This window comes from Rutidosis leptorrhynchoides, chromosome 9 (assembly GCF_046630445.1).
Source record: "Rutidosis leptorrhynchoides isolate AG116_Rl617_1_P2 chromosome 9, CSIRO_AGI_Rlap_v1, whole genome shotgun sequence".
Taxonomy (NCBI): Eukaryota; Viridiplantae; Streptophyta; class Magnoliopsida; order Asterales; family Asteraceae; genus Rutidosis; species Rutidosis leptorrhynchoides.
In genome coordinates, this window is record NC_092341.1 from 371,539,893 (window position 1) to 371,551,390 (window position 11,498).

Below are 11,498 nucleotides of genomic sequence, written 5' to 3' on the forward strand. Positions count from 1 at the left end.
CATTTACGCAGCGCGTTTCTTAAGGTCGTTTTCGATGCGAGTTTTCAACTCGCGTTTTCACATCACGTTTTCGCAGCGTGTTTTCAATGCTTGTTTTCGCACTGCGTTTTAGACACGCATTTTCGAACCGCGTTTTCGATTCGTGAATCTGAAAACTTCAATTAGAAACACGAGTTTAAAAATGAAAATTGAAAGCTTAAAACTTTTTGTATAACTATTTATTTATTTTATAAATGGAACGAAAAAAAATATTTTTTTCACATCTATAGTTAATATTAAAATTCTACAATGATGATGTCATAATTAGATTAATTTATTTGTTAAGAAAAAATCAAAAAGAAAAAGAAAAAAATCTAAGCATGGTGGATGATGTCATTAATCTAAATAATTTTGAATTAAAATTAAATCTTATTAATTAATTATTATTATCGCTAATTCCTTTGTTAAGAAAAAATTAAAAAAAAAAAGAAAAAAATCAAAGTATGGTGGATGATGTTATTAATCTAAATAATTTTGAATTAAAATTAAATCTTATTAATTAATTATTATTATTGCTAATTCCTTTGTTAAGAAAAAATTAAAAAGAAAAAGAAAAAAATCAAAGTATGGTGGATGATGTCATTAATCTAAATAATTTTGAATTAAAATTAAATCTTATTAATTAATTATTATTATTAAATCTTATTAATAATTATTTTATTATTAAAATTAAATAATTTTGAATTATTTTAATTAATTATTTTGAATTGAGTATGAGAAGATATAAAAGCTAGGTTGAAGAAAATCAATTCTAAATATATATTTTAATTTACAATTTTAAAATAAAATAACAATCAATATTATCTCTTATGATTGGATGCGGATTGTTTAATATGCATTGGTGTTTGATGAAATGTTCAGCTGACGAGTTTTTTAGTCGGACTCTGTGATTTCACGGGTCATTAAATTAAATGACTTTAGCATTTACGTTTAATTAATAACTAAAACATATCAATAAACTGTTTCGTTTAAACAAACCCGTGGTTTCACAGGTCATTTCACTAGTTATATGAAATGTATCAATTGTTCCGAGTTCCTAGTTTCATCACAAAATTCCTTAAAAAAAATATCACTGTCCGTTCAAATTCATTTTTTATTCAGTTCAAAAAATAAAAAGATCATCACTGTATTATTTATTCCACTGGTGTTTCCGGGGCAAGCTTCAACCGACGGTGGTACGTCTTATCTTTCGTTCTTTCATATTTTCTGTTAAAATGTAATGTTTTTCTAGAATTGTCTAGATTAATTATAGATAGTAGATATTTAAGTATAGATATTTAGTAAGTGATAATATGTAGAAATCACTAGATTAGCTAGAAGATTCTAGCTTGATCATTAGCCAACTTAAGATGGCTATAAATAGCCACCATGTATTGCAAAGTAGAAGTACCAAAAAATTTGAAGCAATAAAATCATTCCTTTAAAAACACTAAGTCTACATATCCTACAAAACATCCCCTCATTTATAATAGTTCAACCAATATCACCACTAATTTGATACATTCAAAACTAAACATCAATTATAATTAACAACAATTCTAACAAGTGGTATCAAGAGCCATATTGGGCGTTGTTCGAATACACCATGACTACCGTTGGTGCATATAATATTCCCGTCCCCATATTTGATGGCGACAACTATGATTTTTGGAGTATCCGAATGAAGACATATTTCCAAGCACAAAGCTTGTGGGATATTGTCGAAGTCGGGTTTACAACTCCAAAAGACGTCGAAACTCTGTCCGCAGAAGAACAAGAAAAATACAACAAAAATGTTGTAAGAAATGCTGCTGCTCTAGGCTACATTCAACAAGCCTTGACACCGTCTATCTTTCCACGAATCATGGGAGCTACGACAGCCAAAGAGGCGTGGAAGATCCTTCAGGAAGAATTTCAAGGAAATGTCAAGGTGAGATCCGTCAAACTTCTAACTCTCAGAAGAGATTTTGAAAATTTAAATATGAAAGAGACTGAGACCGTAAAAGATTACTATTCTAGAATTAAAGAAATAGTAAATCAAATGAGAGCCTATGGAGATAACATAACTGATAAGAGGATCGTAGAAAAGATACTTATCAGTATGACCGAGAAATACGATCATGTAATTACCGCTATTGAAGAGTCAAAAGACATTGAGACTCTGTCAGTAACAGAATTAATTGGCTCTCTTGAAGCATATGAGGCTAGACTGAGTCGGCGTAGTGAAAACTCACTAGAAAGTGCCTTTCAGTCTAAACTCAAAATAAGGTCTCAGAAATCTAATAATGAGGGGAAAAGAAATCTCGAAGAAAAGCCGAGAGGAGGAGAAAAACCCAGAACCGGGTTTGATCAGAGAAGAAAAAACTATCCTCCATGTGGTATCTGCAAAAAGACAAACCACTTGGAGAAAGATTGTTTCCACAAAGGGAAGCCACAATGCAATAATTGCAAAAGATTTGGGCATATAGAAAAAGATTGTCGTTTAAAACAAAATCATCGAGCTAACTTCACTGAAGAAAGTGAAGATATTCAGGAGAACAAAAATCAGCTATTCTATGCCTGTCATGTCGCAAATAAACAGAGGGACGATACTTGGTTGATCGACAGTGGGTGCAGCAATCACATGACAGGAGATGAGAAGCTATTTCAGAGTATCAACACCTCCGTAAAGTCCCGTGTCAAGTTAGGGAATGGAGAACTCGTGGATACTAAAGGCAAAGGTACTATTACTGTTCAAACTAATAACGTCACTCGATCTATCAATGACGTTCTTCTAGTACCAAGCCCAGCAAGTAACTTGTTAAGTGTTGGTCAAATGATGGAGCACGGATACTCTTTACTCTTCGAAGACAAATCATGCGTTATTCGTGATAAGAAAAATAACTATAAATTAATAGCCGAAGTGCCAATGGAGAACCGCAACTTTCCGCTTCGTTGGCAGTATATCCAAGACACAGCCATGAAAGTTCAAGTTGAAGAATCATGGCTATGGCATCGAAGATTTGGCCACTTTAACTTTCACGCACTAAAAATCCTCCAACAGAAGAATATGATGAGAGACTTGCCTAACATAGAAGAAATCACTGACACGTGTGAAAGCTGTATGATGGGCAAGCAACATCGAAAACCTTTCCCTCGTGAAAAAGCTTGGAGAGCGAAAGGTATACTGGAGCTGGTGCACACCGACGTTTGTGGACCAATGAGGACCCCGTCACTTAACCAAAACAGGTACTTTATTCTCTTTATCGATGACTATTCTAGAATGACGTGGGTGTACTTCATGCGTGAAAAATCTGAAGTATTTACTATATTCAAGAAGTTCAAGAATTACGTAGAAAAGACTAGTGGCCATTATATAAAAACACTAAGAAGTGATAGAGGAAAAGAATACACCTCTACACAGTTTAATAAATTCTGTGAAGATGAAGGAGTTAAGCGTCAACTCACTGTTGGTTACGCTCCTGAACAAAATGGCGTCTCTGAACGCAAAAACAGAACTGTAATGGAAATGGCCAAAACAATGATACATGAAAAAGGCCTTCCAAACAGTTTTTGGGCTGAAGCTGTATACACGGCTGTATATATATTAAACCGTTGTCCAACGAAAGCAGTTGAAAACAAGACTCCAATTGAGGCATGGAGTGGAAGGAAACCGTCGGCAAAACATTTACGAGTATTTGGATCTATCTGCTACATTCATATTCCAAAGGAGAAACGTCACAAACTCCAAGAAAAATCAGAAAAAGGAATATTCTTGGGCTATAGCACACAATCAAAAGGCTACCGAGTCTATAACCTGAAGACCAATAACATCGTGATTAGCCGAGACGTGGAGTTTGACGAAGACGCTTCATGGAACTGGGAGGAAGACAAAGTTGAAAAGCAAACATATCTGCCGCGGATATCTATAGAAACTCCAGCTCAACAACCAGTACAAATGGAGCAGTCTGAACAAGATGAAAGTACCGGAGAAACGAGCCCTGCTACGCCAACTTCTCCGTCGGTAACAATACCATTAGCGCAAGACGATTCAAGTCCAGAGTCAACACCTGGAAGAGTTAAAAAGTTAGCAGAGGTGTACGAGACTTGCAACTTCACAACTATAGAACCTGAAAGCTATGAAGTTGCATCGAAAGATGAAAAGTGGGTGGCTGCTATGAATGAAGAAATAAGAATGATTGAGAAAAACAACACATGGGAGTTAGTTGATCCTCCAGAAAATAAAGAAATCATTGGAGTTAAATGGGTTTACAAAACAAAGCTCAACCCTGACGGTTCTATACAAAAACACAAAGCAAGGCTAGTAGCTAAAGGCTACTCACAACAACAAGGAGTCGACTACAACGAAACTTTTGCCCCAGTAGCTCGACTAGACACTATAAGAGCACTTGTGGCATTAGCAGCTCAACGAAGGTGGAAGATTCACCAACTAGATGTAAAATCAGCCTTTCTAAATGGATTTCTCGAAGAAGAAATATACGTCGAGCAACCACAAGGGTTCATTCAGAAAGGAAAAGAAGACCAAGTCCTGAAGCTAAAGAAAGCTCTATATGGACTTAAACAAGCACCACGTGCTTGGTATAGCCGCATTGACAGCTACTTCACAAGTACAGGATTCAGGAGGAGTCAAAGTGAGCCCACACTCTATATCAAAACCCAAGGTAACTCTGACACTCTCATTATTTCCTTGTATGTTGATGATCTTATATATACGGGAAACAATGAGAGAATGATACAAGAGTTTAAGGAAGACATGATGAAAACGTTCGAGATGAGCGACCTTGGATTGATGTGCTATTTTCTTGGCATCGAAATCAGTCAAGAAAATGAAGGCATCTTCATTTGTCAAAAGAAATATACAGAAAATCTCCTGAAAAAGTTTAAGCTATACGGTTGTAAAACCGTCGCGACGCCACTAGTTGCCAATGAGAAGATGAGACAAGAAGATGGATCGGAGAAAGCAGACGCTTCAAGATTCAGAAGTCTCATCGGAAGTCTACTTTATCTGACAGCAACAAGACCAGATATTATGTACGCAACGAGTCTATTATCCAGGTACATGAAAAACCCTACTCAAATACATTACGGAGCTTCTAAAAGAATTTTAAGATACTTGCAAGGTACCATGGACTATGGAATATGGTACAAGCCCACTATAGACTCGAAGCTTCATGGATACACTGATAGTGATTGGGCCGGATCTGTGGATGACATGAGAAGTACTTCCGGATACGCATTCACACTTGGATCTGGTGTATTCTCATGGACATCAAAGAAACAAGAAACGGTGGCACAATCGTCAGCCGAAGCCGAGTACATCGCAGCCGCGAACTCAGCTAATCAAGCTAAATGGCTAAGAAGAATACTTGAAGACATGTGCGAAAAACAAGATGAAGCTACTCAAATATTATGCGACAACAAGTCTGCAATTGCAATGGCAAAGAATCCTGTGTTTCATGGAAGAACAAAACACATTGATATCAAATATCACTTCTTACGAGAAGTCACCGCTAAGAAAGAGATTGAATTAAAATACTGCAAGACTGAAGAGCAAATTGCAGACATATTCACCAAAGCACTCCCAAGATCAAAGTTCGAGTTCCTACGCAACATGCTCGGAGTAACATCGAAAAACATTAAGGAGGAGTGTTAAAATGTAATGTTTTTCTAGAATTGTCTAGATTAATTATAGATAGTAGATATTTAAGTATAGATATTTAGTAAGTGATAATATGTAGAAATCACTAGATTAGCTAGAAGATTCTAGCTTGATCATTAGCCAACTTAAGATGGCTATAAATAGCCACCATGTATTGCAAAGTAGAAGTACCAAAAAATTTGAAGCAATAAAATCATTCCTTTCAAAACACTAAGTCTACATATCCTACAAAACATCCCCTCATTTATAATAGTTCAACCAATATCACCACTAATTTGATACATTCAAAACTAAACATCAATTATAATTAACAACAATTCTAACATTTTCCTCAACTTTTTTTTTTTTTTTTTCTTTCAAATTTTAGCTTCTAGGTTTCTGGATATGCTGTAATCGATGCGTATTAACGGTTTTTTTTTTTTGCCTCTTGTTGTCGATTTGAACATGCTGATGAGGGTTTATCTTTACGAAATTGTTGAGAATTTAGGGCTTGGCATGCTATGTTCAATTTGGTCGAATAATTTATGTTCGTTTTGTGCATGGTCATTTTTTGCATTCTAGGTGTACAAAAACCCAAACCCAAAGCAAAGGCAGCTGATGCATATCTGTCCTTGCGCCCAAATTGGGTGCAGATTCCAGACTGAATGTGTTTGTGGTGGTTAACTGATCTGATAGTTTCCATTTAATTTGTACACACAAGTATCATAATTCATAGTTTCTGATGTGTTTGTGTGTATTCGCGGCTTTACCTTCGATGTGGATGAGCTTAATTATAAATGATGTGTCAACAATGTGTTTATCTTTCCTGTTCATTTTATGATCGAAATTCTTTTTATTGTCAAGAACTCATTATGAAGATTCACTATATGATAAACTGAATGTGCTAAACAGATTAGCTCATATCAACTCACCTTAGCTTACATAAGATTTTTATGATCATAAATAGTAGTAGTATATTCGAGGCATAGTGACACTGCAAGGTGAGTTTAGTTTACTTATTAGTATGTTATCATTGTTAGCTTCCGTTATCGTCACTATGGTTGCCACTTATTGGTTTCATGACTGATTATTTGGCTTTTGTAAATTACTCCCTATGTAACTTTGTTACTTGGAGTTTGAGCTATGATTTTCACTAAATGACCTTTAATAACAGATTGAGTTTAACGTTTGAGTTCTAATTAATCGAAGTCATGAGTATTAACAACAAATTAACACTCTAACAGCAACCAGTTCTTTGAGTTTTTTAGATTTTGTATCCCACTACAATAGATTAACAGCATCATTTTTTTATCCATCTGTTAGCTTTCGTGTTTTGTAAGGTTTTTTTTTTTTTTTTTTTTTTTTTGTCTTTGCCACGTCTTTTTTGACTGCTTAATATTACTTTTTGTAATAATCAGTTTGTGTTTCATGTGACAGATAATTTCAATGACTAGTTTGTGAGTGACACTGCCTTGTTCAAAACCAATCATTAATAAAAATAAAAATCATATTAAAGTGAAAGAATGGGTGATGAAAACGTTAAAAAGGAGAAGATACTGGTGACGGTCAGGATGAGGCCGTTGACTCAAAAGGAGCTTACTAAAGGTGATCTTAACGCTTGGGATTTTCCTGATGACACTACTCTTGTTTCAAGAAATTCGAATGAAAGTTTCACATTTGGTTCATTTCTACCACTAACCTAACCTAACCTAATCGTTTGGTGATTTTGATTTTGATATTAATAATTTATAATTTATAATTTATTTATATTTATTTCAGATAAAGTCTTTGATTCATCTTGTCCAACTAACATGGTCTATGAACAAGGCGTTAGAGATGTTGCCCTTTCTGTTATCAAAGGGATTAACGGTCAGTAGTAACTACTATTTTCTTCTTTCTCATTGTTTAATCACTTTCATTTTATCATCAATTTATTTATTTTCTCTAACATTTGTTTATTGCAGCCACCATCTTTGCATATGGTCAGACTAACAGTGGCAAGACTTACACCATGAGGGGAATAGCACAAAACGTCATCCATGATATTTATGCTCATTTTCAAAATGTTAGTTTATTTCAATCTACCTTTTTACTTCTAGACTTGTCAAACAAAGCATTTCTGTCATTTATTAATAATTTAATATTGATGTTTTGTTTTATCTTCTAAATTGTATACGTTTATCTCAAATGTTTTTTGTCCATTCCTAAGTAAATGGGTCCATACATCCTAACTCTTATTATACCTTTGTTCTTTACAGGCGGAGGAAAGTAGTTATTTGTTGAAGTTTTCTGCTCTTGAAATCTATTGTGAAAAAGTGATGGACCTCTTGAACCCTAATTTCGAGAACCTTCGTATCTTTGAGGATTCTGAGGTAATGACATTATCATTAAGTATAAGATATTTAAGCTTTTCTTAGTTTATCGTGTATATGTACACTAACTAACTAACTAAATAGTTGTATTTTGTGTGATTCCAGAATGTCACAGTAGTGGAGAAGCTGACTGAGGAGGTAGTCAAAGATGGTCAGCATCTTAGGTCTTTAATTAAGACTTGTGAAGGTAATTGCCATCTTCAAATATATCATGTAACACCCTTTAACTGCTCATGACTTGTCAAAAAGGCCCTTTGATTCAATCTCATTATTTATAAACTTGGTTTTAATTGCAGCTCAAAGACAGTGGGTGAAAATTCCGTGAATGACCAAAGCTCAAGATCACATCAGATAATCAGACTGGTACATACATATACCAATATCCTTATATGAATTAATATATGTACTGCTAAATAAAGTCTAGTAGATACTCAACTTATAACCATACATGTTTTATGTTAACATGATTATCATAAGTTTCAATTATCTTCTTTTTCAGACTATTGAGAGCAGTTTCCGTGATGATTCAGGATGTTTAACATCTCTCTCAGCAAGTTTGGTATGTTTCTTGTTCAATTAGTATTTGCTTATGTGGTGTGGTGATTATTAGTCAGTTATTTCTTAACTCCTGAATTTGTTAATATTTTGCAGTGTCTTGTTGATCTTGCTGGCAGTGAGAGGGCATCTGAAACAAAAGCAGTTGGTGCTACATTAAACGAAAGCCGGCACATAAACACAAGCCTGCTAACTTTAAAGACTGTGATTAGGCTGTTAAGGTTAGTTGTTTCTTTCTTAGTCATAGATGGAAATCGAATTAAAGAAATAATGACCAGTTGGAAAATTACATCAAATGTTAAAACTGTTATTTGGTGATCTTAGACATACATGCGTACATACATTATTTGAGCACAATGCTGAAAAAGGTGCGAGACTGGTCGGGACCTTTGAGGGTCGAGACGGATGTTGACCAACGTTGACTTTTATGCATATACATATATACATTTTTTTTTTAAAGCCAAAAAATCTCGTTGACCAATTTGTACCTATGTTCTCTATCATTGTCAATTTAATACAAAAGGAATGAAACTAAAATACGACAATTTTGAACGGCTTGACCGACTTTCTGACTTTTGACCGAAGTTTACCGACTTTTGACCGACTTATTAGATGTTTTTCTTTGAGTCGGGACGGGCTAGCCATTTGCAACTGTGTGTGAGCAATAACACGAGTTTTCTTGTTATGCAGTGGTGGTGATGGTGGGAAGAAGAAGAAGAAGAAGGAGGAGGAGGAGGAGGAGGAGGAGGAGGAGGAGGAGGAGAATCATATACCTTATAGAGATTCGAAACTCACAAGAATCTTGAAGCCTTCACTTGGGGAATAATATGCACGCTTAGTCCTGCTTTAAGCCGTATGAAAGAATCCAACAACACCTTGGAGTTTGCAACTAATGCAAAGAAGGTTACTAATAGTCATAAAGCTAACAAGGTACAATTAATAATATATTTTACTTATTTTTGTATTTATATATATATTTTTATTTATCTATATATTATTATACGATATGAAATTCTATATTTTAATATATTTTTCTTCTTATACTACTAGGTGGTTATTAGTCTGGAGGCTTCTTCTTGCTCTGAATGTTTAAGATACAGATCTTTGCTGCTTGAAATGGAATCTTTGCTGCTTGAAAAGGAAGAAGAGATCCAGCAGGTATGCATGCTTGCACAGTTGCACCTTTTCACACGGACACCAAGGATAATAATGATATGGTTTTATTGCTTCAAACTCTTTTGTTGAAATATAATAAGTTTTTTTTTTTTTTTTTTTTTTTTTTTTTAATTTTATGGATAAATCTTGAATAATCCTAATGCAGAAGGATAGAGAAATTACTAAGCTTAAGCGTGAGAGAGACGCTGCATAATCAAAGCTTGAAGAAGAAATAGCAGCAAGAAGAAAGGTGCAGAAGAAGAAGAAGCAGCAGCAGCAGTAGTACATGATGAGGTGTTTTTTACCGTGCCTGAGGTTGAGCCACCATATATACCTCCTGTTACGCAACAGGAAGTGGTTGAGCCACAACCTTTACCGCGTTACCGCTATCGTAAGGGTGTTGGATACAGGTCCATTAACACTTACATTGAGGACGGCCTTTATTGTTGCATACATTGTCCAAAGAAATTTGAAAGCAACAAAGGGATAGGGGGTCACATGAAGACCCACAAGCTAGGTATTGCAAATAAAGTTAATTTAAAGATTAGCATAACTTGGATTCACAAATTAACTTATTTGATTTTTTTTATCACCATCAGGACAATGGTCACAAGTAATACCATATGAGCCTCCTGTTACTAGAATTCGTGCAAGTACGCAACAGCAGCAGCAGCAGCAGCAACTACAACAACAACAACAAGTAAATGAGCCACTACCGCGTACACTGCGACCACGTGATGTGGAGGACCAACCTTCACCTCGTTACCGTTATCGTAAGGGTGGAGGACCAAGCAGGTCAATCCACACTTACTTTGAGAACGGCCTTTATTGCTGTATGCATTGCCCAAAGAAATTCGAACACAACAAAGGGATAGGGGGTCACATGAAGATCCACAAGCTAGGTATTGCAAATAATGTTAACTTAGCCCAAGTATATATATACCTACATGGCCTGGTAATTTTACTTTTAATTTGTAAGCCCGATAATATTTCCAAGTGTAAAGTGGGTTTGGGTTGGAGGTAGAGCCCTAAAAAGCACAAATGAAAACACCATTGTCAAACCATTTGAATTACGTATTCAAATGGTGCGTCTTCTGTAGTAGAACTTAATAATTAGTCAACACCACAACTTGGATGACAAATTAACTTATTTGATGTATTTATCAGCTCATATCCTAGCACTAATATTTACATTTTCAATCTGTGTGCAGTTATGTTGGCGACTATCACTCGTTAGTTTCTCTTGGAAAAGGTCGTTGGTATCAATTTTGCACACTCTGTATAGTTTTCTTCACTTGGGTGTGACCTTTGAAATTTATTGAAGATTTTGGTACCATGTTTTCTGCTTTTAATCCAGTCATGGATGAGGAGAGGATGGGTACAGTTAAATGGAGGACTAGTAATGGCTCGCTTAAAGATTTTTGTATGACTTTTGCTTGGAAGGATATAAACGAGAATCGACAGATTATTTGTGCCATGGTTTTTAAATGTTTGCATTCTGATACGAATCAAGTTGGATTTTATTAATGAAAAAAAGAAACACGTAATAAAAAGAAAACAAATATCCTACAGTTCGAGATTGTAGGCTCTCCCAAAGACCTAATGTCTTAATACTTCAATAATTCTCCCCCTAAACAGCTCCGCTCTACCCTATTTATCATCATCCCCAACTTGATCAACAAGTAACTTTATTTATGGAAACACAATCATACATTCTTAATGACAGGAAGATATAATACTTGCTAAATAAACTAACTACT

General features: G+C 35.0%; 2 protein-coding genes across 4 annotated transcripts; both read left to right on the top strand.

The window, feature by feature from the left end:
* Nucleotides 1-1,106: 1,106 nt before the first annotated feature.
* LOC139869326 (kinesin-like protein NACK2) lies at nt 1,107-9,409 on the top strand. Its single transcript, XM_071857640.1, has 10 exons — nt 1,107-1,214; nt 7,094-7,336; nt 7,436-7,525; nt 7,621-7,721; nt 7,915-8,028; nt 8,134-8,215; nt 8,336-8,391; nt 8,528-8,587; nt 8,680-8,804; nt 9,274-9,409. The coding sequence occupies exons 2-10, from the start codon at nt 7,180-7,182 to the stop codon at nt 9,407-9,409; spliced, it is 921 nt and encodes a 306-aa protein (XP_071713741.1). The 5' UTR covers nt 1,107-1,214; nt 7,094-7,179.
* On the top strand, nt 9,310-11,285 carry LOC139867127 (uncharacterized). 3 transcript variants are annotated; one of them, XM_071855459.1, is made up of 5 exons: nt 9,310-9,513; nt 9,634-9,741; nt 9,905-10,255; nt 10,338-10,640; nt 10,950-11,285. In XM_071855459.1, exons 3-5 carry the CDS (start codon nt 10,237-10,239, stop codon nt 10,973-10,975), a joined length of 348 nt encoding a protein of 115 aa, XP_071711560.1. In that variant the 5' UTR covers nt 9,310-9,513; nt 9,634-9,741; nt 9,905-10,236; the 3' UTR covers nt 10,976-11,285. The 3 variants fall into 2 exon arrangements, with proteins under 3 accessions (XP_071711560.1, XP_071711562.1, XP_071711561.1); XM_071855460.1 differs by having other exon boundaries at nt 9,908-10,255.
* The last annotated feature ends 213 nt before the right edge of the window (nt 11,286-11,498 follow it).